Raw genomic sequence first — 14440 nt, forward strand, 5'->3', positions numbered from 1 at the left:
GGGGAAATGAAAATAGCAGAGAAATGGCTATAGGAGAGAAGGGAGCAGTGGAAAATTTTAGTCAAGGAAGTAGCTGATGCAAGTTTTATTTAAAAATTGTTACTAATTATAAAATGGTATGCACATTGTTTGATTTTATGAATTAATGTAAGTTAAATACATTTTATTTTAGTGTATACCACATGTCAATGTAGGAGATAGTCCTCCTTCAATTTTTCACATGATTATTCTTCTGTCTCTCATTATCTCCACTCAGAGTTAACTGAAAGTAACATGAGAGCTGAAATAAGCTAGTAAGGGTGAAAGTATAGAATGTAGAAGTAAGGTAAAGAATTGTGGAAACAGAAACTGACTAAAACAAACTGATGACACTTTGGTATTAAAAGGGGAAAGAAAACACTCAGGACTTTGAAACTGTGAGTGAAAGTTTCTTTCAAGAAACTTCAGTTTATTGATTTACCTAAATTAATTTTATTTGGTATCAAAATTCCGAATTAATTATGAAGCTATATGCCAATTTTTCAGAATTACTAAAAGAAACTGCTAATTTAAAGTTATATCAGAATAAGTAATTTGGAATAAGAATAAGCAATAAAATTAACAATAAGATTACAAGTCTGCAATTTAGGTTTAAAGCCAGGCAATTAACCTCAATATATCCCCATTAGGACTATAAGGTCAGCTGCTGCACAGGGTACTACTGTCTCAATATTACTTTCCCTGAAATTACTATATTTTTGCCTATGCAAATCCACAGAGCTAAACTTATACAAAACAAAAACTGTAAGTAAAATAAACAGTTTTGCTCAATAAAAGGGCAAAACATAAACTTCCAGTTTTTGAAACTGTTCACTACTAATGGACTAAAGCAAGTGAGGATACATTCTACATCAAATGGAAAGAGAGGAAGGAGACAAGAAGACAAGAACACAGAAAGGCAGGACAGGTGACAGTCAAAAAGGTTAAAAAGTTTCTCAGTTTTCTAAACAACAGAGGAAATATGTAAAAATCTGCTCCAGGTGCTATCTTACCAAGGACATAGTCAATAGTCACTGAAGACTTACTTGTACCACATGCCAATGCCGATGTCCAAGTAAAGTGCTTAAACCCTGAGACTCTAAACCAGTGTCTGCAAACAAGCTCTTTTCCTGGCTAGGCTGATGCTTCGAGTGTGCTGAAGTACTCCTGGGATTCTGAGTTTGTGAGGCCTCTCCACAGTTCAAGTACAATCGATCCTCCCCCTGAAGCAACACTTGTTCTTGGTTATTCTAGATGAGGGCAAAAGGAAGCAGAGGGGCAAAGAAGGGAAGCAAATAGAAACAACTCAATATTAAGATAGGGGAAGGTAAGTAACAGATCAATTTACAATAGTTTTATTATAGGAAATGCACCATGTATCTCAATGCTCCTTTTCCTCACAGAGGACAAGACTACAAAATGATCTCGTGCACTGGTATATTTAGAGGGAATGGGCAATATTTTAATGATTACTTCCCAGTGTGAATAAAATCTTCAAGTCGTTTTATCATATAGATTCTACAACATGCCCAGGTTTACACAGCAGTATCTTTTATCACTGCTCCAAAATGGCCAACCCATGAGAGATTTTCCATCTCAAAACTGAAAATAACTACTCATTATCTATAGTTTACAAATTAGTTTCACATAAAATACCTCAAGAATGGTGGTAAGAAAACATGTCTTGCCAAACAGTTTGAGATATATGCTCAATCATGTGCCCACATGGCAAGAAGGAGGGGGTGGATTAGGAACGAGGGTAACTGGATGATGGACGGTCTTTTAAACCACAGGGAGGAGAATGAAGAGGTGCCTAGGTGTGTGGTCCTGGTTCAGAACAATCCAATCATCACTTGGTAATGCTTGGTGAGTGCCCAGGCCTGTGCGAGGTTCTGAGGATATTTAGACCAATACGACAGTTTCTATTTTTAGTGATTAGGCTCTGGTTTTCAACTAGAAGGCCAAGTGTTCTCAAACCCGGGCAGATTCTTCACTGACTGTTCAGACAGATCCGCACCCCAGCCCCTCACCTTTTCATTGTAGTACAAATGTTGTCTTGACACAAAACTCAGAGATGCTTTTAAATTATTTGGGGTGTGGGAGGGGAGGAAGACATACTCTATTCTTGCTTTTCTGGGGATCCTTATTCTTCAACTATAGTAATGAGACCAGAGAACTAGGCTATTTCCATATTCTTTCTAAATGTGTTTTAAGTTTTAATTGTACCAAATATTAAAAAACCCATTGGTGGCAGATATTAAGATATGCACTCCTAACATGTAACATATACTATTATTACATATTAACAATATATAATATTAATGTTATTTCAGATTGATAAAACATGAGGCATTTACATGATAATGTGGGGCAGTGTTTCCCAAAGCAGGTTCCTAGACATATTTTATTCAAGGTGTTCCTTAAACATTCGTAGTTAAATAACCTTGGGAAACACTGCTTTTTATATCCCAACTCCTGGATTTTCATAATGCACATCTTAAAGACCCTGGAGTCCTACAATAAAGAAATCACTACAGCTTTGTTTAACTCCATTATTTTACACTTACATGACAACAGAACTTTTTCTTATCCTGTGCCATTGCTATTGATATTTCTCGTAAGTAGTGTTTAGTGGAACACACTTTGGGAAATGGTATTCAGATAAAGGCTAAATTTTATTCAAGTTATTCAAGTAAATCTGTAAACACTGCTTTCCCTCAAGTTGCTTGTGATCCTATTAAAACAAACAAACAAACAAACAAAAACAAAACCTGCTCAGAAATAAAATTTTGGTGTCAATGTAATAGAAAAATCACAGAAAATGTAAAAAAAAAAAAAGAAAATGTGCCAATTTTAGGAGTATACTCAACATATCTGTGCTATAAGGCAGAGTCTGATACTCTAAAGAAAACCACTAAAAAACCCCCAAACCATTTTAATTAAATAAACTTACCATACAAGGGTTTACGGTGAGTACACTCTTGATAAACTGAAATAGCAGAATGCCAGGCTGTTTAACTATACTCTTGGGGTCAGACTCAATTTCAGCATTTTGAGAACCAAATCCGCTGATTACCCATAGGTGATAGCCTTCTGCACCCCAGCTCTTGGAGAGAGAAGGAGCGGGAAAGAGGAAAAGGGGGAGGGAAATCAAAGCAATAAGAAGTTTGTTATCCTTTTCTAGCTTCAAATATACAAATTGTGAAATAACCAACAACAGCACTCATTATTAATAACTTCTGAAGCTTAAGAAACTGAAAACACAGACAAGAATCACACTTACACTTACTACATCTTTGCTATCTCCAGTGAAGATAGCAGTGACCTTTACCTAGAACAGTGAAAACACTATATATCAATCTTGACTTCAAACCCTAAGAAATGCTTACTGCTCTTTGTAACTTCTCCATTAATTTTACTGACTCTCAAATACAAAGAAATTCCTTACAGGGGAAGATCTATGTCAAGCTGAAGCTTGACAAAGAAGCACCTAAAACAGATGGAGTTTGGTTTGTGACTGAATGCTTAGATTTTTAGTCTGTGACTGAAACATCAACTTGGTGAGGCTGGTAACGCTGGTTGTTGTATGCCATTCAGAAGCACTGATCAGCAGTTACAGAAATGGTATTTGTTTGAAACTTATTTTAAAATATGGAGGTGGGAGACTATAAATAGGGTCCTTGGTAGTGAAAGGTTGGGAACCACTACTATTCAAAGTAATCATGGTGGTTTTAATTCTTTAAGACTGGAGAGCAGAAAATTCCCTCCTCTGTAGAGCACTCATAAACATTAATTTCACAAAGATGGTACACAGAGGGTATAGTAAGAAAATGTTTTTATGTAAAGACAGAGGTTACACTCCACTGTTTCCTATGAAACTCATGAAAATAGGTAATAAATAAAAATATTGTTATGAGAGTAACTATAACTCTCTTGATATACATCTACGGAAAGTTATAAAAATATGCTCAATAATGTACAAGTGCATGTCCTCCAGGAAGAAACAGCCAATGAGCATTTCACTTTATGTTAAAAGAGGAGTTCATGAGAAGTGGGTGCTGGTGAGTCACACAGAAAATGGAGGTACGCTTAGGAAACACAAGGGCCTGATTTTACCATGGCACTGTGTTCACAAAGATGACAGGGGCTTGCTGGACACGTCAAAATCAAATACTGAAAACTGAACAGCAGGAGGCTGTTTTTAAAAAAATTCTTTTATCAAAGCAAGAACTGCATAAGAAGATTATGTTGAGACTAAAATAGTTCTGTAATTTTATCAGACCAACATGAGAAAAAAAAATTTCCAAGTTTTCCACACTATAGCAATATTTCATAGAAAGTACTTACCATAGAGCTGATCTTAAGGGGGTCTTTTTTGGTACCATCAGACCTATAACTAAAACAGGAGAGAAACTTAAGGAGTCTTCTAATTACAAATAATATTTACCTTTACTTTTAAAAAAAATCAAATTGATTTTGTTCTTTCAAAACAGAAATACATAATGCATGAAATATGAGACTGCTGGCTAATATACCTAGGTGTATCACTGAGACATAGTCTTCCAGGTCCTAAGTAACTCATGACAGTGTCATGCAATTTGGGAACATGTGTTCATTTTGTCAGGACTGAGGTTCAGAGTAGTATATAAGGTGGGCGGAGATATCAACCCATTCCTACCAACAGTGGGTTGACTGTTGGGTTAACTACATTAACCCAAGAAGATAATGAAATTTTCCATTTCCTACTAGTTACTTATATAAATGGCTTACCACTCTTATTAGATAATAAGCTATTTGAAGGTAGAACCATATCTTATTTAGCCTTGAATCTAACATGCTATCATATATACAACAGGGGTTCAATAAAGAAATGCATTTTTATTAAATGAATAGTAAGCTTTTAAGAGGATGGATGCTTTGAGAATCAATACATCCTGAACAAATTAATTCTCAACCTTACAAATTGCTTTGGGGTAAGAGTCAAATAAGGCAAACGGGTAGCTGTATGACACAAAGTTTCTGCATGTATATTGTCTGAAAAATAATAGATATTTTATCTAAAATTTGTCTTTATTGACTCACGCAAAATCTCCTCCAAGTGTACAGATCAGCTGGGCTCCAAATACACTCCATAAAGAAAGGCCTCCGTATTCCCAGGTCACTATTACAACACTATTGTCAGGAGACCATCTGACCAATTTAACAGCTCCAGTTTTGTTCCAAATGTCTGTTAAGAAATTGCGAGAAGAGTTAAAAATAAACAACAGCTTCAGAAATACTTTTTTTTACAATGTATATTTGCAAGTTGAAACAAGCAAAAAGGTATGTCTGCTTCAAATAATGAGAGGAAGCCTGCTGATTTGGGGTTATTTAAAAACAGTAAGGACCTGATCTAAGCAAAACAAACTCAGTGCCCAAGTAATTTATAAGATGTGAAAGCTGTTTTTGGCCACTTGAATAACTACAACTGTGTAGTCTTAAAAGTCTTTAGCTTTGGGCAAATCAGTTTCTGTAAAATGGAGGATAATACCTCCCTTGAGTGATTCCATACTGAATGTTAAAGTACTTTACAAAGTATAAGGGGTTTTAAAATATAAAATGGTATTTTACCACTATCTTCATGCTTCATCGGCAATATCAGAGGCATCCAAGTTAAAATAAACTGAAGTTTCATCTTATATTACGATTAAGTAAGTAACTCCAGGTTGAGCACTCCAGTTGCTCATATCTTCTTTTAACTAACAATTGTTCTTTCAACCCCACATATAATTACTAAAGGAGAAAACTTCATTGTGTAGTAAATCCAAGTTTCTTTACTATAGAGTTAGATGAAACATGCCAGCATTTCCATCAGCAATTAAAAAAAGATCTATAGTATCACTCTCTTTAAAATTAAAATTCTTTCCATGTGCAGTATTAATACATTTTTGCTATAAGTACATTTGCTACAAAGGGGAGGTATATAGATTTTAGCCTACAGAAGATAGGCTTGGTTAACAGGCTAAGAACTTTTCTCCTCTGCCTAGCAATTCCCAACAGAATTCATGAATATGCATGAATATGAATAACTGTTATTTATGTAGATAAAAAAACAAATGGGAACATACATAAAAAACATATCATATTTGTATACTTTATACTTGTCCAGGAGAAATTTAAAACCAAACCAAAAAGAAACATATAAAATTGAACCGGCTCTTCCCGAAAGCGGCCTGAGGTGACCTCTCAAAATGGTTCGCTATTCTCTTGACCCGGAGAACCCCACAAAATCATGTAAATCGAGAGGTTTGAATCTATGGGTTCATTTTAAGAACACTCGTGAAACTGCCCAGGCCATCAAGGGTATGCATATCCGAAAAGCCACCAAGTATCTAAAGGATGTCACATTACAAAAACAACGTGTGCCCTTCAGTCGTTACAATGGTGGAGTTGAGAGGTGTGCCCAGGCCAAACAGTGGGGTTGGACGCAGGGTCGGTGGCCCAAAAAGAGTGCAGAATTTTTACTGCACATGCTTAAAAATGCAGAGAGTCATGCTGAACTTAAGGGTTTAGATGTAGACTCTCTAGTCATAGAGCACATCCAAGTCACTAAAGCTCCCAAGATGCGGTGCAGAACTTACAGAGCTCATGGACGGATCAACCCCTACATGAGCCCTCCCTGCCACACTGAGATGATCCTAACTGAAAAGGAACAAATTGTTCCTAAACCAGAAGAGGAGGTTGCACAGAAGAAAAAGATCTCGCAGAAGAAACTGAAGAAACAAAAACTTATGGCCCGGGAGTAAATTCAACATCAAATAAATGCTAATAAAAGTAAAAAGAAAAAAAAAATTGAACTGAAGTTTACAAAATGAAAGTAATTCCATGTGCAAGAAAAAAAAAAGGTTTAGATATATATTTACTGTAATGAAAAGATGTTAATGGTCACTGAAAAAGGCAGGTTAAAAAAAAAGTATTCTATTATTCCACATAAAAAAAATGTACATATGTACATAATATGCTTATCTATTTTCCAAGCATTGTACACATATTAAAATCCAGTTATAGATATATACAATAAAATGTTAATGGTGGCTAACCCAGTTTTTAGGTAGTAGGATTATGGGGAATTTATCTAGCTGATAACCTACAATAAACATAGATTACGATAATCTGCATGAGGAAAAATTTGAGAGTAATCCAAAGACTTTCTGTTATAGAGCTGAACTGCCAAGATGAAAGGAAGATCTTCAGGGGCCAACAGAAAAAAGTGAAAGCGAGACTGGTTAGTGCTTGATCTAAGGCAGCCTAGGATGGGGGTGGAAGAAGGTGGGGAGAAAGGTTGGAAATACAGGAATAGAAGATTGGGATGAGACCTAGTAATGTCCAGGGAGTTGGGGTTTCACATCCCAAACACAAAAACAAAAAAGGGGTCTCAGGCCAGCATGAGTCTGGGAATCAGAATGGAAGCCACTGCATCATGTAAGGACTCCTGAAGCATTGCAACCTGTACAATCAGCTAATGGAGTCAGAACAACCAAACAAACAAGGAAGCTTGTCTCTGTTCAAGATGTAGAAGGACAATACAAGTCTTCAAGCAGGCTTATAGACTAAAGTTATATAACTCATGGAGGCAGAATTCTCGCACAACAAAGACCCCAAGAGTGAGAGTCCCAGGGAGAACTGGCATTCCAAAAACTTGAGTAAACAGATCAATCTGAAAACCTCATTACAGTGCTGTCTAACAGAAGCAATCAACAGAACTTACAGCAATGATGTAAATGTTCTGTATTTGCTTGGTCTAATAGCCACTGGCTACATGTGGCTATTGAACATTTAGATGTGACTATGCAACTGAGGAAATAAAAGTTTTAATTTTCTTTAATTTCAATTAGTTTAATTTAAATAACCACATTTGGCTGGCAGCTACTGTATTCGACAGCACAACGTAAGTATGGCTAAAAAAAATAAGCAAATAAAAGGGCCAGAAACCAGAATCAAAACACACATTACTCTATTCTTATAGGCTGCAGCATAAACTGTCCTTAGAGAAAAATACTATATGCAGAAACTTTAAAGACTACACAATAAGAATGATGAAAACTTAAGGAGCAATGCGGCACAGGAGGGAATGGCATTCTATCTAGTTAATTAAAAAAAAAAAAGAAAGGAAAAAAGAAAAGAAGATTTCACTTGAGCTGTATCTTAAAAGATGAACATGCCCTCCATCTAGAAATACGGGTCATTTCAGGTAGAGAACAGTGTGAGACAAAGACTGACTTTCAATGGCCTGCAGGTAGTTTGGCAGGTAAGTAAAGTGTAAGACTGCAGTTCCCAGCCTGTGTGCCAAGGTATCCTATGGCACTGAAAAAAAACTCACAGGGGTGTCCCTGAGATAACTTTCAAAAGAAATACAGTGATATATAGTATCTGTTGGAAACAATGTAAACTATTGGCTTCAGGTAATTCACTGTTGCAACATTAGGTTGTGTTACATTTATTTTGATGTTGTTACATATGTAGATGAGCTATGAAGAAGTTACTGTGAAAAAAGCGTTGTCTGAAAATCAATGTGGAACAGGAAATGCCACGGGTGATTGTACCCAATCTGATTCCAAGGTTTGAGAAACTGTACAGTATCCAACAAGAACAGACATCCTATTAGTAAAAAATAGTGTTGAAGAATAAAATTAAAATGTTTTCTTTCCATTTATGTGTATTATTTTTTGAAAATGCTACTAGGTCGCTGGGATATAGATACCTATTAAGTTATTTAGCCCTAACTATTTAATAAACAGAGCTTTTTGTATTTTTTTTAGACCAGCCGTTTAATTAGGTGCTTCGTAATAAATTTAAAACACGAGTTTGTGAGGATAAGCCCCATTTGTGAGGGCCAACACAGAGCGGAGGTAGCCCTGGAGCTGAGGAACAGCTTTGATTTTTGGCAGAATTTGCGAGTCCACGGCTTTCTGATCAATTTTCCTCGGCTCTGCAATCTCGTATTTCTCTTTCTCTGTGTCGAAGATCTCCGCCTCCTGGTGTCGCAGCTTCCGCAGCTTCTTCTTGAAGTAAGCATCGGTGAGATGTTTGGGGATTTTCGTACCACTGATATCGATTTTGGTGGAGGTGGCAATGACAAATTTCTGGTGTGTTCTACGCAGAGGAACTCGACTGAGGGACAGAGGTCCAGTCACAAGTAGCAAGCCACTGCTCAGCTGCTTCAGGAAAACCACCCTCTCGCCTCTACGGCGCCCAGTGAGGATGATGAGAATGGTCCCGGGAGTGATGCTGGCCCGGAGTTTCCTCACGTGCTGACTGAAGGGTTTCTTGCCGTGGCTCAGCAGCTTCCGAGGCGCATCTTCAGGAGGATAGTATGTAGGCATTTTGCGAAGTTTAACCACTCGGGTACCACCATTCTTGTCGCCACCAACTGGTTTTGTGACAGTAGCAAGAAGCTTCTCCTTTTTCTTTTCAATCCTGGATTTCGCTGCTGAATACTTCCTCTTGTACATGGCCTTTCGGGAATACATAGCCGATGGGGAATACCTGACGATTCCTCGGACCAGGACAGGGTTTCGGCTGCAGTGGGGCTTCCCCTTCTTAGGCGTCTTGGCCTTGAGGTTACCCTTCTTAACCTTGCCACCAGCATCAGCCTTCTTGGCTTCAGGTTTCTTCTCTTTAGTGTCTGGCTTTTCAGCTTTTTCACCCGCCATCTTGCAAGATGGGAAAGAGAACTAAGTTCCCGGCTTCCGGTCTATAAGCCTTGTATTTCTTTTAACATTGGTGTACTGTGGTAAAATTATGGAGACACAGACTAAGGCCAGGCAGAGTGAACCAAGGAATAATACCAGAGAAATTTGGCAAAAGATCTTACATGCCACATATGTGGTAGGCATTGCTGGTTGGTTAATCCAACATCTATTCCCATCCTTGTCCTCCCTCACCCACTTCTGCTGTAAGGGCTTGTTTCTAAGGCAGCTGTGTGACGTAACTGCGGCCAATTAGATGTGACTGGAAGATAGTTGGGGCAGGTAGGAGATGGGGATGCTTCTAGGAAAGATTTTGCTTTCTTAATCAAAACGAACAAACAAACAAACAAACAAAAGGATCTTGTTTCCTCCTTTCTTATTGACTCAAATGCAGAAGTAATACATGGAGTTCAGGGGCTACCTTGTGACTTTGTGAAGAAAAGGCCAAATGAATGCCAGCAGCAGCTTACCTCTGCATTTCTTGCTATTTGAGAAAAATAAATCCTACTTGTTTTAGCCACAGTAAGCTGGGTTTTCTGTTAGTTTCTATCAAAAGCATTTCCAATGACACAGACATTAGACTTAATCCTGTGGACAGGATTCACTAGAGTCACTAAGGGGTTCAGAAAGAGGCTTTTATTTTGTTTATTGTTGTGGATCCAGAATTTAGAATATTGTCTGCTGTATAGCGGGCACTCAGTAAGTACTTGTTGAATGATACACTGAATTGGAAGGTGTAAAATAACAGAAGCAATGAAATCAGGTAAGACACTAGAGCAAAGTCCAGACAAAGAATATAGGGGCTAAAACTAAGTGTGGATAGATAGGACTAAAAGAAAGGATAAAAGAAGTATCTCAGGAGCCTCTCTAGCTGCAGGGAAATCCTTGGGTCACACAGAATATTGTTATAATACATATTTTAACAACATCTGATCTACAGCATTCATCATTTAAAAATCAGCATTCACTACACATACCTATACATTAAAACTGTTAAAATAAATGTTAAAATAAGAAGAAGAAAAAAAGAGGACTCACCAGGATATTGTTTTGCTGTTAGCTCTAGTTTATGAGACAGCAGCATGGCTCCAGTGGTGTTATCTATTGTATAAACCTGTACAGAACCACTGTGAAAAACAAACAAACTTTAAGCAAAAATAAAAAACCAAAACACCCAACTAACAAAGATAAGAAGCATTATTATGAGAACTATTATATTTTGCTGGTAGGAATGTAAACAAGAAAAAAAACCATTTTGTAAATGATTTGCAGTCATCTCATAAACTTGACCAAATGTGTATTCTGTAATCCAGCAATTTCACCTCTAGACATAGCTCACAAATATCTTTATCATATATAATGTTCATTATAGTATTGTGTAGAAGTGTAAAAAAATGAAACAATCTGAGTGTTCAGCAATATGGGAAAGGAAAAATAAACTATGGTATATTCATATAGTAATATATAGCACTGAAAATGAATTAACTTTCGTCACATGCATTACTTATATATGCATGTATATATATACATTATAATGTATATGAGATGTAGTATAAGTCTGTCTCTATACAGTAAAAAAACATTCAAAACATAGTTGTGGTAAAAATGCAAAAGAGCAAAGAGCAAATGTATACAAATTGCAGATCTGTGATTTCAACATTAACCTTTTCTTCTGCGGTGTTTGATTTGGGTCTTCTTTATAACTTTCACCTTTCAGTTTAAGACTCAAAAGGGACCCTCTAGAGATCTCTGGAATTCTCTTTGTGCCCTTCTCACTCTGGTGTCTTTCCTGTGAGCCCTAGCTGCTTTGGTCTCCCCAGACTCTCATGTCCATGTACTCAACTCAGTGACTCTGCCAGGCAGTCTCCCCAACCTCATGCTGTGACCTGGAAACTCTCTCAAAGTAATTAAAACTGGGGCATTTGTAGAATTTTCTTATTTTATTTCTCATCATTCAGGGATCAGTGTCCTTTGTTGCCTGATGTCTTGAATTCAAAACACCTGTTTCACATTTTTGTCCATTTTCTTGTTTTTTGTTTGTTTGTTTTTTAACGTGGGAGTGATAATCTGATCTATATTCCATCTTAGTCAAAGGACAAATGCCTTAGAACAGATATCTTTCCAGACTACCTGCTCAAAAATCTTGCTGAAACACAGTACTAAGTGGCTAACAGGTCTTTGCTTGGTATGTGACAAACTGTCAAGTGCTAACTCTGGGTTGCTGAACTCTAACAAGTCAGTGAGAAGTCCAAATATTTCTAATACGAGAAGTAGGTGCTAAGTGAATGCTTACAAAGACTGACAACCCTTAAAGTATTCTATAATGCCTATATTCTTTAAATTATTTTTCTTTCCATTTCTTATCAGTCCATTGTTAGAGAAAAAATTTTCATTAAAAGATACTACTTAATAACTCAAAGCAAAAATTATATCTCTACATGGCTATTATTACTGTAAGTGATCAAATTTAGCATCACTAGTACTGAGACAACTTGACATTATTGCTACATAATGCCACAGGAAATACGAATCATATAAGACAAAAATGTTTAACCAGTATCTAAACAAACCTTTAAATATAAAGGGTAAGAGTTAGGTTGTAAGACTGATTCCCTGCAAACTGGCATCCTAAAAGAAAGGTGGCTTCTTATAGAACTCGAAGGACACCAACTACAGCCCAGTGTTCAAAGCAATTAATCCTGGTAAGTGCTGGCAGTTCAGGGCTAGAATCCACTAGTCTGGTGTGTCACACAGCTACAATCACCAGCTTTCATCCCAACCCATGATCATGACAAAAGGGCTGGTACTCTCCCAACCAATGAAAACTGAAGATGACTGAAAAGCTGAAGGCCAAGGCTCTGCTTTCATTATCCTGGGGAAAGGGTACCTCTCCTGGATTCTCACATCTGGCCTTGCTATGCCCCTGGATACTAGCCCTGAGTGTGGGCAATGTGAAACTGTACACATGCTATCATGTGTACATGATGTGAATTCCCTTTAAATTCTGATGTGCGAGCTTTCTAGTCATTGACTGTATTGGCTCAGCAAGAATCAGCTTCAAGGTTCCAGTCATCAAAGGTGTAAGAAAAATTAATTAAATGCTATTATGAGGAAAGAAGAGAAATTTAGAATGTAGGACATTTTATAAACTGACTTGAACTCTTAAAAAAGTTAATGTCGGGCCGGCCGAGTGGCGCGATGGTTAAGAACTCGCTTGGGATGCCAGAGGGCCCCGGTTCGGATCCCACATATGAGGGCCAGTGACACTGCCCTCTACAGCTAAGATGCTGAGCAACAGCTCAACCTGGAGCTGGGCTGCCGTGAGTCGCCGGCGACGGCGTGGGCTGCAGTCCCTGTGGCAGTGGATTGCCATGGGCTACCGTGTGTGGCCAGCAGCCATCGTGAGCGGCCAGCAGCCGCAGTGAGCGGCCGTCCAGAAGCCGGTGACTGATCTGCCTCGCCAGAGAAGAGCGCAATGATGGTGCCAACTTGGGCCAGTGAAGCAACATCCTCCACAACTAGATTGAAGAACAAAACGACAGCAACTTGTCTGTTCCCCTTCCCCCAATTCCCCAGCACTGTTCCCATCCCCCCAATTCCCCAATAAAAATCTTTAAAAAAAAAAAAAAGTTAATGTCTTAAAAATAAGAAATAAGGTGTAAGGATTGTTATAGGCAAAAGGTAATTAAAGAGAATAACCAAATGCAATTCCTTAATTTTAAACAAAGGAGCCATAAAAGAAAGTTTGGTTAATTTGAATATGAATTGAGAATTAGGTCTCAGTAGGGATTTAACATTATTTCTCTCCTGTGTGATAAAGATATATTGGGTTTTTACAAGAGAATGTCTCTTTTTTTGGGAAACCAAGAAATAATGTAAATGTCCGTTAACAACAAATCAGATAAACTATGGTATATTCACACAGTGGAACACTACTTATAAATCAATCAAAAAAGTGATTTCAGCTACTGACAAACAACACTGATGAATTTCACAATGTTGACTGAAAGAAGCAAGATAATGTTAACAGAATATGGTTCTATTCATATAAAGTTCAAAATCAGGTAAAACTAAATTATGCTCTTTAGGAATGCATACATAGGTGGTAAAACTACTAAGACAAGGAAATGACCATCACAAAAGAGAAAACTGGTTACCTTTAATGAGTCTGGAAAGGGAGGGAAACTGTGATTAGGAAGTAGCAGGGGTTAAAACTTACACAGGCTGGCAATGTTCTATTTCTTGACCCAGTTATGAACAGGTGGGTTTTTGTGTTATAATCACTTTTAAAACTGTGACTATTTAGATTATGCTCTTTCCTGTATGTTTTTGTTTTATAATATGAAAGTTAAAAAGGATATTATAAATTTTATGCTAATAAATGACAGTATATATGAAAAAAAAACAATTCCTAGAAAAACGTAACTTGCCAAAATGACTTAGGGAGAGAGAAAATCTGAATCTTCTTACATCTATTTGTATTGGGTTGTCGGAAAAGTCATGACGCATGTTTGCGACAGATGGCACTAGTTCATTTTTGAAAGTACTAGTCATTCGCATCTATGTTATTGCTATGTCATTTGACAGCTGACAGTTTTAGCTTTATTCTAAAACAAAACTGAGCGATTTGGTTGAGTTTTGGAAATTTTACGACAAGTTGAAGATGGAAGACCAAACTGTGCATTTTTGCCGTA

At 37.3% G+C, this 14440-nt stretch overlaps 1 protein-coding gene and 2 pseudogenes across 5 annotated transcripts in view; 1 reads left to right on the forward strand and 2 right to left on the reverse strand.

The window, feature by feature from the left end:
- The window catches only part of RIC1 (RIC1 partner of RAB6A GEF complex), a 103232-nt gene that overhangs the window by 25146 nt on the left and 63646 nt on the right, over positions 1 to 14440 (reverse strand). For all 5 annotated transcript variants that reach the window (XM_019664719.1, XM_019664720.1, XM_019664721.1 and 2 more), the window contains 5 exons: positions 10785 to 10873; positions 5101 to 5245; positions 4366 to 4414; positions 2972 to 3124; positions 1065 to 1268 (listed from right to left, as the gene is read on the reverse strand). In XM_019664719.1, the coding sequence (XP_019520264.1) occupies positions 1065 to 1268; positions 2972 to 3124; positions 4366 to 4414; positions 5101 to 5245; positions 10785 to 10873 (640 nt within the window). The remainder of the gene's footprint in view (positions 1 to 1064; positions 1269 to 2971; positions 3125 to 4365; positions 4415 to 5100; positions 5246 to 10784; positions 10874 to 14440) is intronic.
- On the forward strand, positions 6217 to 6803 carry LOC109394566 (60S ribosomal protein L17 pseudogene; annotated as a pseudogene).
- On the reverse strand, positions 8850 to 9752 carry LOC109394564 (60S ribosomal protein L6 pseudogene; annotated as a pseudogene).

This window comes from Hipposideros armiger, unplaced genomic scaffold (assembly GCF_001890085.2).
Source record: "Hipposideros armiger isolate ML-2016 unplaced genomic scaffold, ASM189008v1 scaffold_429, whole genome shotgun sequence".
Classification (NCBI taxonomy): Eukaryota; Metazoa; Chordata; class Mammalia; order Chiroptera; family Hipposideridae; genus Hipposideros; species Hipposideros armiger.